General features: G+C 43.3%; 1 protein-coding gene across 3 annotated transcripts in view; it reads right to left on the minus strand.

Annotated features, from left to right (window-relative positions):
* The window catches only part of abcc4 (ATP binding cassette subfamily C member 4 (PEL blood group)), a 370,665-nt gene that overhangs the window by 322,859 nt on the left and 32,409 nt on the right, over positions 1–15,397 (minus strand). For 2 of the 3 annotated variants that reach the window (XM_078221654.1, XM_078221653.1), the window contains exons 3-4: positions 2,676–2,796; positions 787–1,011 (exon numbers count right to left, since the gene is read on the minus strand). In XM_078221654.1, coding sequence (XP_078077780.1) covers positions 787–1,011; positions 2,676–2,796 — 346 coding nt within the window. Of the gene's footprint in view, positions 1–786; positions 1,012–1,150; positions 1,185–2,675; positions 2,797–15,397 lie in introns of those variants that run through there. The other variant, XM_078221655.1, reaches the window with a different exon arrangement.

The raw sequence follows: 15,397 nt of genomic DNA on the forward strand, positions 1-15,397 counted from the left end.
ATGTTGGCCAAGTTGCAAGTGTATGTACTGTGTACCTGGTGGATGATGTTCTCACGTGAGATGATGGCATCCGTGTCGATGATCCGGCATGTCTTGCAGAGGTTGCTGTGGCAGGGTTGTGTAGTGTCGTGGTCACTGTTCTTCTGAAGGCTGGGTAGTTTGCTGTGGACAATAGTCTGTTTGAGGTTGTGCGGTTGTTTGAAGGCAAGAAGTGGAGGTGTGGGGATGGCCTTGGCAAGATGTTTGTCATCTTCGATGACATGTTGAAGGCTCCGGAGAAGATGTCGTAGCTTCTCCGCTCCGGGGAAGTACTGGACGACGAAGGGTACTCTGTCTGCCGTGTCCCGTGTTTGTCTTCTGAGGCGGTTTTTCGCTGTGGCACACCTCTTTAACTTGTGCATGGCCCTCTCTCCACTCACATTGTCTGTACCTTTTAAGACTTGGTTCACATTCCAACCATTATCTTGTAAATTGAGTTTGTCTTTATATGTCCTGTTTGTGAACACAAGTCCTCACTCGCCTGATGAAGGAGCTTGAGACTCCGAAAGCCAGTGCTGCCAAATAAACCTTTTGGACTTTAACCTGGTGTTGTGAGATTTCTTAAAGGTATCTGAGCCAGGGAGGGAAAAAGAGGCAGCACCCTTCCATAGCCCCGTAATTACGTTAATGTGGTTTGCAAAACAGTATACTTCCATCCCTATTACATAAATAGATCGATCATTCAACATTTCCAAGCTTTACACCTCCAAAAACATTGCCAATTATTAAAAGCAATGAAATTCTTACCTTTCTGTAAATCATATGACACATTGCTACTCTTAGTTTCATTCCACTCCTTTGCACGTGAAAGAAATATAGATGATGTAGAACTGCCAAAAATAGTGTACAAAGTGATATACCAGCAGCATAGCCAAAGGCAACTTTGTAAGCCTCTGTATCTTCAGGATTGTAGTTTTCAAAATAATTAATAATTTTTCCTAACATAATAGGTTGAGCAATTCTTATGATTTCCTAAAAGAAAAAAGATAAAATTAACAGTATAATGTGATAAACTCTCAAATTTTGGGATAAAATCAAAGAGCTGTTATTACAGTTGAGAAAAATTCAACAGCTACTGTTTAAATCTTAAGACAAAACAATATAGAATTACTTCTGATTCAGATAAATACTGTCACCATCATTGATTTGTGTTGTTTGATAATGAACATTTTATTTGTCATGTTGAATCCACTAGTGGTAAATTTCAGAGAACATATTCAAAATTTTTCTTGCACTTCCTCAATCCCCATCGGTGCTTGTACCTAGAAGAAAACATTTTGGGAGAACTACAGAGATTAATTTTTCTATGGAATAAACTCTTCCCTTGCATCTAAAAATGAATAAATGAAACATTTCCTAAAAACAATCCTATTTTAGTAGAGTGCATAAGGGAAGGATCTAAATTTTGTCAAGAGAATCAACTGGACTCTCACAGTGTGGACTCTTGAAGAGTCTCCAATTTTTTTTTGAACCAGCAATGTGAACGCATCTGATCACGAAAGGAGAATGAACAGGTCAAATTTCCCCAACAGTGACACGCAGAGAGATTTCTGACCATAGGGGACAAATGGGTACCAGAATCATGCCCATAGTCTCTCTATGCAAATAATACCTTCACCAAGCATCATTTTCCCATTAATTACCATTCCTCACATTTTTTCCTTTAATCACAACTGCCTCACCTTCAATGTAAAAGATAACTCCAAAAATGTTCAGTTCCCTAATCAGTATTAAACACTACTTTTCCCTGCAACAAGCTTGCAACTTAAGTCCACTAAAAGGAAAGCTCCTCCAATGCCTCGCTTATACACCTGGAGAAGAAAACCGGAGGGGGAGGGGCAGGAATCTCTGCTCTGAACCCTACTTAGCTGCTCATTATAAAGGATACACTAAGATGATGGTTCCCCCTTTTCAATCTGTGGAAAGTAGGACTGGCCAAAGCACGTCAAGGTCTACTTTTTAAAAATTATTTATCGTAATCTCAAGGCTGTGGATCTCCTCAGCTCCCTTAGTCTTTCAATTCTCTTACCACCTTCAGTCTTTTAAAATTCTATCTAAGTATCTGCTAACTACTTCCTAATTCACCATCATCTCTGTTACTCTGGTCAACTTGGTGTCCTTCCTCATTGTTACGAAAAGACAGAAATGGGTATTAATTAAATAAAGTGAAACAAAATAATAGCTAAATTGGACATGATAATTTAAATAATTATGCTTGTGTGGAGCATAGCACCAGCATAATGCTATAGTGTCAAATAGAATGTGCAGCATAGAAAAATGCTGAGTAATGTTTCAGGGGAATTGAAGCAAGCAAGAAAGGAAAACTGGAAGTGACACAGATTTTGGAAATTATCAGCTTGCTTCTTCACCAAATGCGATTGTTAAAAGCATTACATTAAAGCAACTTGGTCAATCTTAACACAGGAAGAGCAACTGAAGTAGTATGGATAAAAGCTACACAATATCAAAACTCTCAGAATCAGACAAGGAAGTCCGCATATCTGCTTTGGAGCATCCACAATTTTGAAGTTCTTGAACTTAAATCAGGACATCTAATTTTCCAACCAGGCCAAGAGAACATCTGTGCAACTCCTGAACAAATAACTACACTATTCAACAAAAAAATTTATAATTACCTCTAAAAATGTGAATGCACCTAAAATAGCATATGGTTTCCAGAAACATTTTAAAATTGCTTTTGTAAGATGGGGGATTCGAGCTTGGTTTTTCGCTTTCTGGACTTCTTTATCCCAGTGCCTGGACAAAAAAAAAGAAACAATAAAAATGCCTTTAATTCTCAAATCATTTAGATATTTTATGTAAAATTTAATTTTATGGCATAAAAATAAAACAAAGTATAAGCTGCTGTCACAATTTGCTGAAGGTCCCTGGTAACAACTGACTCCATAGGAATCAGGAGATGTGAAAATGTGTCCGTTCCCTCCATGTCACCCTGGTCCACTCCTCCTGCAAACCAATTCCTCATCCCCTTTCCACAGCACTCTCCCATGCAATTGCAGAAGGTGCAACACCTGCCCCTTTACCTCCTCCCTCTTCATCATCATCAAAGGGCGGCACAGTGGTTAGCACTGCTGCTTCACAGCTCCAGGGACCTGGGTTTGATTCCTGGCTTGGGTCACTGTCTGTGTGGAGTTTGCACATTCTCCTCGTGTCTGCGTGGGTTTCCTCTGGGTGCTCCGGTTTCCTCCCACAGTCCAAAGATGTGCGGGTTAGGTTGATTGGCCGTGCTAAAATTGCCCCTTAGTGTCCTGAGATGCGTAGGTTAGAGGGATTAGCGGGTAAATATGTAGGGACATGGGGGTAGGGCCTGGGTGGGATTGTGGTCAGTGCAGACCCGATGGGCCAAATGGCCTCTTTCTGCACTGTAGGGTTTCTATGATTCTATGAAAGCCCCAAACACTCCTTTCAGGTGAAGCAGCGTTCCACATGCATCTCCTGCAATTTGCTCTACCATATTAGTTGCTCCCAATGCTGTCTTTTCTACATTGGAGAGACTAATCACAGACTGGGTGACCGCTTTGCCGAACACCTTCGCTTAGTCAGCAAGCATGATCCCAACCACGGATGGAATGGTGGCACAGTGGTTAGCACTGCTGCCTCACAGCACCAGGGACCTGGGTTCAATTCCCAGCTTGGATTACTGTGTAGAATCTGCACGTTCTCCCTGTGTCTACATAGGTTTCCTCTGGGTGCTCTGGTTTCTTCCCACATGTCCCAAAGACATGCTGGACAGGTGCATCGGCTATGCTAAATTCTCCCTCAGTGTACCCGAACAGGCTCCAGATTGTGGCGAGTCTTGGATTTTCACAGTAACTTAATTGTAGTGTTAATGTAAGCCTACTTGTGACACTAATAAATAAACATTAAAAGGGGCATCTGTTACTTGTTCTTAAGTTTTACTTTCACTGAGCACTGACCTTTGATCTGCTATTAATACATTCCGCTATCTTAACTTTGTCACTATTAACATCTTCTTTAGTCTTTAACACCACCATTAACACCCCTGACATATTTGTCAAATCTTTCATGAGCTCCCACCTATCCCTGACCTTCCATTTTGCTCCAGTTGCTCCACCCCTCTTAACGGTATAAAATCTATAACATTTCTCCCTCTCTTTAGCTCTGAAGAGGAGTCATACAGACTCGAAACGTTTGTGTGTTTCTCTCCAGATCTACTGAGGTTTTCTAGCATTTTCTGCTTTTATTCTACCTTGGAGGACCTTGCATTTTCCCCATCTGATCATTTATATTCCTGAATTATTCTTTACTTTCATGTATTTTTTTTCTCCCAGTCCTTTGTGCAACCTCTTTCTCTTCAATGCTTCATCCTGATGTTGTCCATATGCCAAGTTACTTTTCACCCTCCCCCACAACACTAGTAATTGTCCCGTGAGGGCATTAGAGTAAGCACTGAAGAGGTGCAACCCATCCACTTTGAACGGTCCTCTAATCCAGGAAACTGACGTCCTCCCTTCTGTACCATTTCTCGAGCCATGACTTATTCAACCACTGGTATACTCACTAACTCATGACACACAGATTATTCTGGATATTGCTACACTAGAGTTTCTGAAGCTCTGACTGCAGAAGGGATTCACAAGAATAATTCCAGTGATGAAGAACTGCAGCTACGAGGATAGATTAAAAAAGTTGGGAGCTGTTTTCCTCTGAAAAAAACAGCTGAAAGGAGACCTGATAGACGTATTCAGGATCCTGAGCGATATGAATAAATAGTGAGAAACTGTTCCCACTTGAGAGAGCATGAAGAACTAGAGGGCACAGATTCAAAATAATTGGCAAAAGGAGTAAAAATTATGCAAGGAAAACATTTTGTCACCCAGAGAGTGATTGGATGCTGGAACAAACTTCCCAAGAGGCTGGTGGAGGCAGATTTGATCAAGGTATTCAAATGGGAATTGGATTGGATTGCTATCTGGAAAGGAAGAATGTGCAAGTTTATGGAATAAGGCAGAGGAGTGGGACTAGGTAGTATGCTCTTTCAGGGGCAGACACGATGGGCTGAATGGCCGCCTTCTGCACTGTAAATATTCTGTGATTAATTGAATTCAAATTCCACCAGTTCTCGTGGTGGAATTTGAACTAACGTTCTCAGAGCATTGGTCTGGGCCTCTGGATTACGGGTCCAGTGATGTTACCACTATGCCACCATCTGTCCTGTAGGAGATGTGGCCAGTTGATGAGTTAAGTTGGCAATTTATCCAGCTTTTCTATGGGTTTAACTTGGCTACTGGAACTCGAATAGTGGTTTTTCCTTTATTCTCCTCATTATGATGGCCATGAAAGACACGGGGATTGTCAATAGATCTTCCCGTGGTTTCACGGAGTACAAACTCCCTACTCAGCGAGCGAAGGATCACCGAATGGGAAGTGAGCAACCCAATGAGAAGTGAACAACAGGGTTTAAAACCCATTGCTTCAAACCAAACCAGTATTCTGTAGGTCCACAGGTATTGCTGCTGTAAATCACAAGTGCAGCTCTTTCTTTGGTTGTCAATAAAGGGTTTTTGGTGATGGAAGAGTGGCCTTGGTGGAATTATTACATAACTGTAACATACAAGTGTATACTACTTTGGACTGTGCAGCTTACTCCAGTAGCCAATTCCACTGAAAATCACTAATTGTATATGGGTGTAACTCGAAGCACAGATCCTGATGCAAGAATTATCATGTTCATTCACTAAGTATTTTTATGCACTAAGCATTTAGGTAATTTGTGCAAACAGTGGGAGGACAAATTTCAAAGCGCTTGTAAAACAATATGTACATACAAGTACTGTTTAGGAAAAGAAGAGCTTTGTAAACATATGGCAATGGACAGAAGTTTCCAATTGTTTTTCAAAGTGCCAGTTCTGATGAGAAAAGTTGCATGCAGTACTGCACTGTTGGTTTTTCCCACCATATTTTCTGATATTTTGTGGGGAAAAAAGTGAAGGGCACGTCCTACAATGTCACACTGGTGAGCCAGGCTTTCAATGAGCTCACCCTGCCAACAACAAAGGGTGCCCTGATTTTAAAAAAAATGATAGAAAAAGGAAAACCCCACAGACCATCCCCCTGCACCCCCACACCTCAGAATCCCTGATAGCTTCCCCATACAGGCCCCCTCAACATTTCTCCTGGCACAGCCCTGCGTTTATTCATTCATCTAGGTGGTAAAAGTTGTGGGATTATGAACCGTGAGGAGGATAGCTTATAACTTCAAAATGACGTACACATGTTGGTGGAATGGGCAAACAAGAGGCAAATGTAATTTAATGTAGACAAATGGGTAGGGATTCATTTTGGTAGGAAGAACGTAAAGACATAAAATAACATTTTAAAGGGGAGGGGCGGGTGCAGAGGGACTTCAGTATATATGTGCATAAATTATTGAAGATGGCAGGACAGGTTGAGAGAATGGTTAATAAAGCATACAGCATTCCTGAGCTTTCTTAATAGGGGTTGTAACACAAGTCTGGAAGGGTGAATAAATTCCTCTCTTACCCACTCCTGATGTTGGTTATAAGAGTTTGAGTTTTTAAAATTTGGTATTTTTCAATTGTGAATGTTTTTAACTATGTAAAATTATATGAAGCCAGCGAGATCTCTTGAACTAATTCAAGTAAAAGTATTTTACACACTCAGCCAATGTAAGCTGATTATTTTTTTCTTTTACACTGTAATCCATCTTTTTCCAAAGCGGATGCCAAGGCACTCATGTTGCATTTGATTGAAATCCGTTATCTTTGCATGATAGGGGAGACGGTGGTATAATGGTATTGCCACTGGACTTAGTAACCAGAGACGCAGGTACATGGTTTGGGCACGTCTCCAAATCCCACCATTGCAGCTGATGGAATTTAAGTTCAATAAAATCCGGAGTTGTAAAAGCCCATTTGATTCATTATCCCCTTAGGGAGGGAAAGTATTCTACCATCCTTACCTAGTCTGACCTACATGACACCAGGTCAGTCGGAAAATAGTTGACCCTTAACCACCCTCAAATTACCCAACAGGCCACTCAGTTCAAGATGATTAGGGATGGGCAGCAATTGTTGGCCTTGCCAGTGAGGCCCACATCTCAGCAAATTATAATAAAAATTAATGCATTCCAAAGGCGGCACAGTGGTTAGCACTGCTGCCTCACAGCACCAGGGACCCAGGTTCAATTCCCGGCTTAGGTCACTGTCTGTGCAGAGTTTGCACATTCTCCGTGTCTGTGTGGGTTCCCTCCGGGTGCTCCGGTTTCCTCCCACAGTCCAAAGATGTGCGGGTTAGGTGGATTGGCCAAGCTAAATTGCCTCTTGTCAGCGGGACTAGCTCGGGTAAGTGCGTGGGGTTATGGAGATAGGGCCCGGGTGGGATTGTTGTTGTTGCAGGCTCGATGGGCCAAATGATCTCCTTTTGCACTGTAGAGATTCTATGATTCTCTTTGTAAAATAAGTTTTGTTAGTCCTTTGTTCCTGACAGTTTCTGGAGTCATGCCATCTGGTGACCTCTATGGTGACCCCTGTGTTTTGCAGAAAGTTCAAACAATGGCAGGTGTGAAGTCCATCAGGGAACTGTCTAGCCATGTCCCCTGGTAATCTGCTTTCAGAGGCTGCGAGAACTTGGCCAATTTGTAGGCCAGGTGACTTTTTCAGCCATTTTCAAACAAAATGGGCCCAAAGGGTGGTCTCCGACAGGAAATGTGGTGCGACTCCCGCCAGGTTGGTGTGATTCCAATCGCAATCAACTCACACTTAAGAGAATATTTTGGAGGTTGGGGTGATTTGTGCCATGAAAGAGATGTGCAAGACTTAAAGACACAAGACCATCTTCTCAAAGCTCCCAACTGAGCAAAATTCTGCTATGAGGTTGCCAAAGACCCCCTTCAGGCCATGCCTTGCTCTCTTTTAGGCCCCTTTAAGCAGAGCCCCTTGGCAGTGCTTACCTGGCCCTACCCCTGGCACTCTGGCAGTGCCAGAGTGCTCCCATGTTCTGACCCCCCAGGGGGTCCAGTGATCTCTTAGCCCCCTCCCCAGCATGGTCATCAGCTCTGGACTTCATTCATGGTAAGACCAGTAGTGATTCCTGCCGGCTTCATGTTGCACCTGCGGGTAGGTGAATTTGAGGAGCAGGGTGAATCTGGCTTAAACAGATTCTGCATCTTTAAATGAACATTTAAATGTTTGCTAGCCAGGGGCGGGGAGAATCTCAAAATTAGCACTCCCCAGTACATATCATGTTATGGCCCCTCTCACAAGAGGCTCTAGCCATAACAGGATTTGCACCGGAGGGAACAGGGCCAAAAGAAATCGCCCCATTGTCTTTGCAGTTCAAGCTGTTTCTTTTCATTTTTGAAAACAATCCAAGGCATTACACCAGCCAATGAAACTAATGATTAATAATCCTCATTGCACATGATAGATGGGTGGAATTTTCCCAAACTTTGTCAGTGTCAAGCTCTAACTGAAAACCACCATGTATCTCTCCAAAGATGTGGAGATGCCGGCGTTGGACTGGGGTAAACACAGTAAGAAGTTTAACAACACCAGGTTAAAGTCCAACAGGTTTATTTGGTAGCAAAAGCCACACAAGCTTTCGGAGCTCTTAGCCCCTTCTTCAGGTGAGTGAGAATCTCCTTCCCACTCACCTGAAGAAGGGGCCAAGAGCTCCGAAAGCTTGTGTGGCTTTTGCTACCAAATAAACCTGTTGGACTTTAACCTGGTGTTGTTAAACTTCTTACTGTGTCTCTCCAAAGACACAGCTGAGTTTTCAGACCTGATTTTCTGACACTCTGGTTTGCACCACCACTCTGGCAGGACGAGGCCTGGTGCCAGCTCCACAGATATGAGAGAGCCATCTTTAAAGCCCCGATCCCCATTTAAAATATACTTCCCACAACCCCCCCATAGACAAAGAGGATGCCTCACTACAAGAATCAGGGTGACCCCTCCCCCCTCATATATTAGAGGCACTCCCCACACCACCACCATACAAGTATTGGAAAGACTCTCCCCCTTCTCTCCACCACTACTGCGACAGCAACGTTAATACACTCCCCCGTTACAGCTATCGCCCCTCCCCTGCCCTCACAGCACCCCCCCGCCCCCACTTAAGAAGAACCCCACTCTTTGGGGCTCCCCAGAAGTCCTGATCCAGAGTCAGCGCCACTGCCCTTCCCCCCCCCCCCCCTGGGGCCGTCCTTATTTTCCACCCCCAGCAGACTCTCCTTGACTGATTCCTATTCTTATATAGTCTTATTTCTTTATCAACTTTGTCAATGTGAAAAGAAGTGAAGCCTTTGTTAATAATGTAGGTCATTATGTATTAAAGTGTATTAAAATTTCTTGAAATGAGGTTCCCACACTTACTGGGCGCGAACCTCATTATGTCACCAGCAAGGGTGGAGAAAATTGGGAATCGAGATCGTGCTGGTGAGAATCACGCATCCCAACTTTCACAGGATTTAACGCCCACATTACCCTTTGCGCTCGGGGCAAACATGGGCGCAAAATCTCCCCCATTGTCATAGAGTCCAAAAGTAAGGAAGTTTTGTTAAACTTGTATGGAACACTAGGGCAGTGCGGTGGCATGGTGGTTGCAGGGTCTGGATTCAGTTCCAGCCTTGGGTGGCTGTCTGTGTGGGATTTGCATGTTCTCCCCCATCTGTTTTACTCTGGGTGCTCTGGTTTCCTGCAATGGTCTGGATGTGTGCGGGTGGGTGGACTGGCCGTGCTGGGTTGCCCCTTGGTGTCTGGGGATATGCAGTTTAGGTAGATTGGCCCTGAGGGGAAGCTTAAGTGGGGTGGATGACTTCTTTCTGCACTGGGGGGATTCTATGATTCAACCTCAACTGGATAAGAGTGAAGTTATCCATTCGGTAGGAAAAACAGAATTGCAGAGTATTATTGGGAAATGTTGATTTGCAAAGGGACGTGGATGCCCTGTTCACCAGTCATTGAAAATAAGCATGCAGGTGCAGCAAACAGTTAGGAAGGCAAATGGTATATTGCCCTTTATTGCAAGGCAATTTGAGGTAATCTCTGGCTAGATTTGACCGACAGGTTTATTGCTCTTGTTTGGGAAGTGAGGGTCTCAGCAGAGTTTAGGATTATGGGGGCAACAGATACTTTTGGGTTTTTAGTCTTTGAGGGACTAAGTGCTTACTGTTAATTTGCTAAAGTGCAAGATTGGTCTTTGTAGTGTTCTATTATTTTCTTCTACTTTAAAAAATACTCTTTTATTTTGTTGTTTAATGAAAGAGATCTGGGTTTTCACTGTTTTCGCAAAAGATTTTCATGAAAATCCAAAAAACAATACACTACGGGGAACCAGCATTTCAGGTTGGATCACACACAAAACATCAGCAGGGTTTTGTAACATATAAAGTTGATTTGATTTATTGTCACATGTATTGGGATCCAGTGAAAAGTATTGTTTCTTGCGGGCTGCACAGACAAAACATACCATTCATAGAGTACATAGGGGGGAAGGAAAGGAGAGGGTGTGGAATGCAGTGTTAAAGTCATAGCGAGGGTGTAGAGAAAGATCAACTTAATAAGGTTGGTCCATTCAAAAGTCTGATGGCAGCAGGGGAGAAGCTGTTCTTGAGTCAGTTGGTATGTGATCTCAGACTTTTGTAACTTTTCCCAATGGAAGAAGGTGGAATAGAGTATGTCCAGGGTGCATGGGGTCTTTGATTATGCTGGCTGCTTTTCCGAGGCAGCGGAAAGTGTAGACAGAGTCAATGGAAGGGAGGCTGGTTTGCATGATGGACTGGGCTACGTTCACAATTCTTTGCAGCTTCTTGTGGTCTTGGACCGAGCAGGAGCCATACTAAGCTGTGGAAAGGATCCAGAAAGGATGCTTTCTATGGTGCATCTATAAAAATTGGTGAGTATTGCAGCGGACGTACCAAATTTCCTTAGCCTCCTGAGAAAACAGAGGTGTTGGTGGGCTTTCTTAACTATAGCGTCGGCGTAGAGGGACAAGGACAGGTTGGTGGTGATATGGACATCTAGAAACTTGGAGCTCTCGACCATTTCCACTTCATCCCCGTTGATGTAAACAGAGGCATGTCCTCCATTACGCTTCCTGAAGTCGATGACTATCTCCTTTGTTTTACTGACATTGCGGGAGAGATTATTGTCGTCGCACCAGTTCACCAAATTTCCTCTCTCTTTCCTGTACTCCCTCTCATCATTGTTTGAGATCCAACCCACTACGGTGGTGTCATCGGCAAATTCGAAAATAGAGTTGGAGTGGAATTTGGCCACACAATCATATGTGTATAAGGAGTATAGTAAAGTAAGGGGCTGAAGATGCAGCCTTGCAGGGCACCGGTGTTGAGGATAATCGTGGACGTGTCACTGCCTATCCTTAACTGGGGATTCTTGGACCAGGATTTTTAAAAAAGCATAATTATTTTAGTGTAGAACTTTTTAAAAAGTAACTACTGAGAGAAATGGGGAAAGAGAGTAAGAACTTGTTATTCAAAGTAAAAGACTGCAGAAGAAATGGCTCTCACTCCAGTGAGGCAGAACCCTTAAGAGTATTGATTGGCAAAGGGTACACAGGTCACTGAAAGCAGCAACGCAGGAGGAGAAGGTAGTCAAGAAGGCATACGGCATGCTTGCCATCATCAACCGAGGAATTGAGTTTAAAAATAGGCAAGTCATGTTGCAAACTAATAGAACGTTAGTTAGGCCGCACTTGGAATATAGCGTTCAATTCTGGTCGCCACACTACCAGAAGGATGTGGAGGCTTTGGAGAGGGTACAGAAAAGATTTACCAGGATGTTGCCTGGTATGGAGGGCATTAGCTATGAGGAGAGGTTGGAGAAACTTGGGTTGTTCTCACTGGAACGACGGAAGTTGAGGGGCGACTTAATAGAAGTTTACAAGATTATGAGAGGCATGGACAGAGTGAATAGTCGGAAGCTTTTTCCTCGGGTGTAAGAGGCAATTACTAAGGGGCACAGGTTTAAGGTGCAAGCGGCAAGGTTTAAAGGAGATGTATGAGGCAGATTTCTTTACAAGAAGGTGGTGGGTGCTTGGAACTCACTGCCAGGGGAGGTAGTGACTTTTCAGGGGCGTTCTTGATAAATACATGAATAGGATGGGAATAGAGGGATATGGTCCCCGGAAGGGTAGGGGGTTTTAGTTAAGTTGGACAGCATGGTTGGGACAAGCTTGGAGAGCCGAAGGGCCTGTTCATGCGCTTTAACTTTCTTTGTGCAAACGTATTTGGAAGTGGATAACATTGCCGTGGCAAAATTGAAAATTGTGCCGTGGCAAAATTGAAAATTGTGCCGTGGCAAAATTGAAAATTGTGCCGTGGCAAAATTGAAAATTGTGCCGTGGCAAAATTGAAAATTGTGCCGTGGCAAAATTGAAAATTGTGCCGTGGCAAAATTGAAAATTGTGCCGTGGCAAAATTGAAAATTGTGCCGTGGCAAAATTGAAAATTGTGCCGTGGCAAAATTGAAAATTGTGCCGTGGCAAAATTGAAAATTGTGCCGTGGCAAAATTGAAAATTGTGCCGTGGCAAAATTGAAAATTGTGCCGTGGCAAAATTGAAAATTGTGCCGTGGCAAAATTGAAAATTGTGCCGTGGCAAAATTGAAAATTGTGCCGTGGCAAAATTGAAAATTGTGCCGTGGCAAAATTGAAAATTGTGCCGTGGCAAAATTGAAAATTGTGCCGTGGCAAAATTGAAAATTGTGCCGTGGCAAAATTGAAAATTGTGCCGTGGCAAAATTGAAAATTGTGCCGTGGCAAAATTGAAAATTGTGCCGTGGCAAAATTGAAAATTGTGCCGTGGCAAAATTGAAAATTGTGCCGTGGCAAAATTGAAAATTGTGCCGTGGCAAAATTGAAAATTGTGCCGTGGCAAAATTGAAAATTGTGCCGAAGGTTAAGCTATTGGAATTGGCAGATAACTGGATACTATATTCAATTGTGTTAAAGAAACCCAAGATTGTCGAAACACTAGCAGAGCACTTAAACTTGCCAGGAATGTCGGACAAACTCATTTCTCTTAAAAGTGGGACAGTGAAATTAGTATGCATTTAAGCTGAAAGAGAAAGGGAAACAGCAAAATTAGAAACGAGAACTGGAACTAGAAAGAGAAGGTAGCTTTTGAAATGGAATTGTAAATGCAGAACTTAGCAATGGCAGAAAGAAAAAAGGATAAAGAGAGATATTTTAAGCTTAGAATGCAGCAAATTAGAGACACTAGAAACATAGAAAACTACAGCACAAAACAGGCCCTTTGGCCCCACAAGTTGTGCCGAACATATCCCTACCTTTTAGGCCTCCCTATAACCCTCCATCCTATTAAGTCCCATGTACTCATCCAGGAGTCTCTTAAAAGACCCGATTGAGTTTGCCTCCACCACCACTGACGGCAGCCGATTCCACTCGCCCACCGCCCTCTGTGTGAAAAACTTCCCCCAACATTTCCCCTGTACCTACCCCCCAGCACCTTAAACCTGTGTCCTCTCGTAGCAGCCATTTCCACCCTGGGAAAAAGCCTCTGAGAGTCCACCCGATCTATGCCTCTCAACATCTTGTACACCTCTATTAGGTCTCCTCTCATCCTACGTCTCTCCAAGGAGAAAAGACCGAGCTCCCTCAGCCTATCCTCATAAGGCATGCCACTCAATCCAGGCAACATCCTTGTAAATCTCCTCTGCACCCTTTCAATCTTTTCCACATCCTTCCTGTAATGAGGTGACCAGAACTGAGCACAGTACTCCAAGTGGGGTCTGACGAGGGTCTTATATAGCTGCATCATTATCCCCGGACTCCTAACCTCAATTCCTCGATTGATAAAGGCCAGCACACCATACGCCTTCTTAACCACCTCCCCCACCTGCGGGGCCGATTTTAGAGTCCTATGGACCCGGACCCCAAGGTCCTTCTGATCTTCTACAGTACTAAGAGTCTTTCCCTTTATATTGTACTCCTTCATCCCATTTGACCTGCCAAAATGGACCACTACGCATTTATTTGGGTTGAAGTCATCTGCCACTTCTCCGCCCACTCCACTAGAGCAGAGTGAGTGAGAAAGCAACTCTAGACATGAAGCTAATGGGAAGATGTTTAAATTCGCTTCCAAAATTTGAGGAGATGGAGTAGAAGCATTCTTTATATCTTTTGAAAAGAATCATAGAATCCCTACAGTAAAGAAGGAGACTACTCAGCCCAGCGAGTCTGTACTGGCCGCAATCCCACCCAGGCCCTATTCCCATAACCCCACACACTATCCTGCTAATCCCCCTGGCACTCGGGTCAATTTAATATGGCCAATTAACCTAACCCGCACATCCTTGGACTGTGGGAGGAAACCGGAGCACCCGGAGGAAACCCACGCAGACACGGGGAGAACATGCAAACTCCACAAAGACAGTCACCCAAGCCATGAATCGAACCCAGGTCCCTGGCGCTCTGAATCAGCTAAACAACTAAAATGGCCAGAAGAGAATTGGACAATTTGCTACGTAAATTTGTGGGTAAGGCTAGTGGAATGTACGTATTTTTGGGTGAGGAGGGGTCAAAGGATTATGAGAGAGCCAAAAGAGCTAGTGTACATTGAGTTAATTCCAGAGGCATACAGGCAGAAGTTTCAAAGCACTAGTAAACATCCTGGGAAAACTCATTAGAATTAGAAAGAGTAAAGGAAAGCTTTTTTGATCTTTAGATACGGGCTATAAAGATCTCAAAAATGTTTGAAGCCCTCAGAGAGGTGATGGTTTTGAAAGAATTTAAAAATTCAATATTCTTAATTGTTAGGAAACAAGTGGAGGAGCAAAGAGTTCAGACTACTAGACAGGCAGCAGAGAGCTGATGATTACGAACTGGCCCATAGAACCACATCTATTTACTGTAATTATTTTAAATCCAAAAAAGATAGAAAATGGAAAGAGGGAGTGGCTGAAACTCAGAGTGTTCACCACCACAGAGAAAAGACAGTGCGAAAGAGGTTTCACTTCTTCCAAAAGAAGAGGATTAGATGGTACTGTTGCAATGAACTGGGCCACATTAAATCAGAATGCTGGTTATTAAAAGGGAAAGCCAGTTGTAGTCATCAATCTTGAAAGGGAAAAATGAAATCAGCATAATCAAGGATCCCACAAGCATGCTCTCTTCCACTTTTTTCCATCGGGAAAAAGATCCAAAAGTCTGAGAACATGTAACTGACTCAAGAACAGCTTCTTCCCTGCTGCCATCAGACTTTTGAATGGACCTATCATCTATTAAGTTGATATTTCTCTTCACTCTATCTCTAACTGCAACAACATATTCTTCACCCTCTCCTTTCCTTCTCCCCTATGTACAATAAATGGCA

Source organism: Mustelus asterias, chromosome 10 (genome assembly GCF_964213995.1).
Source record: "Mustelus asterias chromosome 10, sMusAst1.hap1.1, whole genome shotgun sequence".
NCBI lineage: Eukaryota > Metazoa > Chordata > Chondrichthyes > Carcharhiniformes > Triakidae > Mustelus > Mustelus asterias.